Genomic DNA, 3,654 nt, shown 5'->3' with positions numbered 1-3,654 from the left:
AAACAGTAAACACAGCCTTTAATGACTTCTTTTAGCCCTCAACACCCTCCACTCCATTCCCACACTTAATTCATTTATTCTTTTTTATTTTATTTTTATATTAAAATATCAAATTCTACTAAATGGATTATATATAATGAATGATTGATGACATTGCATAAATTAATTTTGAACTTGTTTTATTTTAATACAATTAACTATTTTCAAATACAAATTAAAAACAAGAAAACAAATAATTAATACCATTAATAATTCTTATTAGTTGTTACATTTTGAATAAATAATTAAATTAAAAAATGACCCTACCTACATCAAAGTTAAGAAAATAATGGAGACACTAATTAATAAAGCATATAATGGATTGATTTTAAAATTTGAATTTGAAACCTAGCTACCTCTTTACATTTATTATTATGCTTCATAATTATAAATACAATATCATATATTATATAATATTAAAATAAAAGAATCCAACTTGTACGTTTAACCATATTTATTATTCACCATTTCATTTCCTCAGTATTATATACCAGAAAACCATGCAAAATAAAAGCTAAACATTTTCTAGGTCAACAAACACCTCAACTCCATAATCATAATTAAACAACTAGAAATACCAAAAGACATTATTCTTTCAAAATATGTATTTTTTAAAAGAGAAAAAAGAAAGACTAAATATGAACAAAAATAAACTAAAATACAAGTCTACAAATACATGTAATAATTAAATAAATTATAATATCATACAAACACAAATGTAAAAGAATAAATCTATATTTCCACACAAACATTTTTCAATTTCCAATAATGAAATGAACATTTTTTTTCTTTTTTTCAATTATCTTTCCTAATTTTTTTTTTCCATGCAAGTTACAGAACATGTTCTTCTAAAAATTTTGTGTGTTGAAAATAGAATAATTATAATTAAAAATTAAAAAAAAAATAATTAATATCAAATATTAGGATCAAAAGATGAATGAACAACCTTGTTTTGTCTTCCCATAAGCCAAAGAAGAGTTTTTCTAGCAAAAGATGGATGATTTGATTGAGATGAATCCAAACTATTACAGCTCTGATTTTCATCTTGATCCAAACCCAATTCACTTCTTCCATTTTCCCATCTTCCAACATCAATTTCTGAAACTGTTCTTCTAGGAAAAGCATTGTTCTTGCTCTTCAAATCCTCATCTGAAACAACCACTACATTATTATTATTATTATTATTATTACCGTTATTACCGTTATGATTATTCCTGGGAATGGGAAACCGGAATGAGAAAGCTCTTCTTGAAGAAGATGAACCAACAGCTCTGTTTCCTGAACGAAGCCAGATCTTTGATATGGAGAAACTCTCTCTTCTCTTGCTCTCAACTATGTTACGAGAACTCTCTTCTACTACTACTCCGGTGGTGAACTCAAATTCTCTCCGGGAATCGCAATCACATTCCGATATAGCTGCTCTGTGTCCCGGCTTCAATGGAAGATTTGGTTTCTTGTTCTTGCTTGATTGTTTCTTCAATGGTGTCCTAATGGGTACTTGAAGAGAAGAATTTTCATCCATTACATAAGCAAATGATCCCATTGAGAAACACCTTCTTGCATCGCCGGCAATGGTGTTAGTAGTACTGCTTCCTTCGCCGGCGACAACCCCGTCGACGTTTCTGAATTTTCCGAGCTTTACAGTGACAACTTTTTCGGTTGAATCAATTGGGTTATCTTCATTTTTAGGTGGGATCTCAGTTGATTTAGCAGATGAATAATCAATGTCCTCTTCTTCTTCTTCGCGAAAACTCATTGGGGCATTTTGTCGAACACTTAAGCTGCTGTGATTATCTCTAGAGACATCTCTGTCTGTGATTATTTCTCTAGAGCTTTCACTCCCAGATTCAAGAACAAGAACAATGGGAGTGGAACAGTTTGTGTTTGATGAGAAATCTTGGAGCAAACTTGCTCTGCAAAGTGGACAAGTTGAGTGAGAAAGAAGCCATGTATCTATACACTCCATATGAAAAGCATGGCTACATTTAGGTAACAATCTAAGCTTATCATCTGGTTCAAATTCACACAAACAAACAGCACAATCAAATGGGTTTTTCAAACCAATAATTGCTTTGTAATTAAACACTGGTAAAGTGTCTATAAAGGATTGATCAACACCAGCATCATGGAGATGAAATAGTTGTTGAAGTTGGCCTTGAAGAGCACTAACACTTTCCAAATCATCTGTATCTCTATTTGGAGGTCTTAACAGAAACCTAACAAGAAGATGAAGTAAACCAGAGACAAAGAAGATTATAGCTAAGATTACAATGATGAGAAGTATACTTGGACTGACTTTGCTATTGAAGTTGAAATTATCTGGTTGATTATTGTTTAAAGGTGGTGGTGGTGGTTGAGAAAAGAAGTAAGATTCTTCTGCTGTTGGAGAAAGAAAAGGCTTTACATCACTTTGGAGTAGAATTCTAGACATTGTTTTTTCAATAAAGATTGAATCTTTAGACTTTTTTATGGAACCCCATTTGAAGATTTTGAAAAGATACAATACAAACCCAGAATAGAAAGGAAAATTTTCAAATGCTGGTTTGTAATTGTTTTGGAAAACAGAAAAAGATTGAATCTTTAGCTTGAATGGACTTTTTTATGGAACCCCATTTGAAGATTTTGAAAAGATACAATACAAACCCAGAATAGAAAGGAAAATTTTCAAATGCTGGTTTGTAATTGTTTTGGAAAACAGAAAAAGATTGAATCTTTAGCTTGAATGGACTTTTTTATGGAACCCCATTTGAAGATTTTTGGAGAAAGAAAACAGTAGAGACAAAATCCAAATCCAGAATGGAAGAAGAAAGGAGAAAGCTAACAATTAAGCAAAATTATCTAATACTGGTTTGTAATTGTTTTGGAAAATAGAAAAAGGCAAGACCTTTTTGATGGAGACTGTAATGGGTTCGAATCTTAATTCTCTTTTGGTTTAAGATGAAGCTGGAAAGTCAAATTGGTGTAAGAGAGAAAGAGATGGAAAGAGAAAAAGAGAGAGACTTGAAAGAAAGGGTTTTTTTTTTGTGTAAGGTGGAAATTAATGGTGACAGAGATGAGAATTCAAAATGAGTAGCCAAATAAATCTACCCATATTGAAGAAAATTAAATGAGATTTACAGATCATTAGCTAAGAATTTGAAACTGTCAATTAATCCCATTCATGGCAAATCTTAAAGAGAGGAGAAAAACAAAAATAATTGCAGAAAAAAGTTGTTTTTGTTATAAAAGATTTTGTCATGAAAGACAAAGCCCTTTTTCTAGCTGGTTGACTTCATAGAAGAAACCTTGGCATCAACCCCAAAGTGCAATTAATACTACTCTTTTAAGCTTATATAAAATTTTGGTATTTCACTTCACTCTATGAGAAAAATAAGCAAAAGAAATCATATACTTTAAGATTTCACATGGAAATGCCAACCCAAATAAGTGTAAAACCTTCATTATTTTATTTTGTTTTTTAATGTTATTATTATTTTATTTATTTTTTACTCTTTACCATTCTTTCAAGTTCTTCTATTCCATTCCCATTTTCCAATCTGAAAGTGAAAACCATGGCATGAATTTGATAACTCTCTTTTGAGTAGGACAAAAGATAGGTAAGAAGTCTAAAGAGAG

General features: G+C 30.8%; 1 protein-coding gene across 1 annotated transcript; it reads right to left on the bottom strand.

Annotated features, from left to right (window-relative positions):
* Positions 1-676: 676 nt before the first annotated feature.
* Positions 677-3,339, bottom strand: LOC115725620 (RING-H2 finger protein ATL13). Its single transcript, XM_030655202.2, has one exon. It carries the CDS (start codon positions 2,468-2,470, stop codon positions 953-955), a length of 1,518 nt encoding a protein of 505 aa, XP_030511062.2. The 5' UTR covers positions 2,471-3,339; the 3' UTR covers positions 677-952.
* Between the last annotated feature and the right edge of the window lie 315 nt (positions 3,340-3,654).

This window comes from Cannabis sativa, chromosome 6 (genome assembly GCF_029168945.1).
Source record: "Cannabis sativa cultivar Pink pepper isolate KNU-18-1 chromosome 6, ASM2916894v1, whole genome shotgun sequence".
NCBI lineage: Eukaryota > Viridiplantae > Streptophyta > Magnoliopsida > Rosales > Cannabaceae > Cannabis > Cannabis sativa.
This window is presented reverse-complemented; position numbering and strand designations above follow the sequence as displayed.

Bases quoted from the DNA above. Each gene is read 5' to 3' on its own strand.
- LOC115725620 (XM_030655202.2), bottom strand. From the start codon at position 2,470: ATGTCTAGAATTCTACTCCAAAGTGATGTAAAGCCTTTTCTTTCTCCA.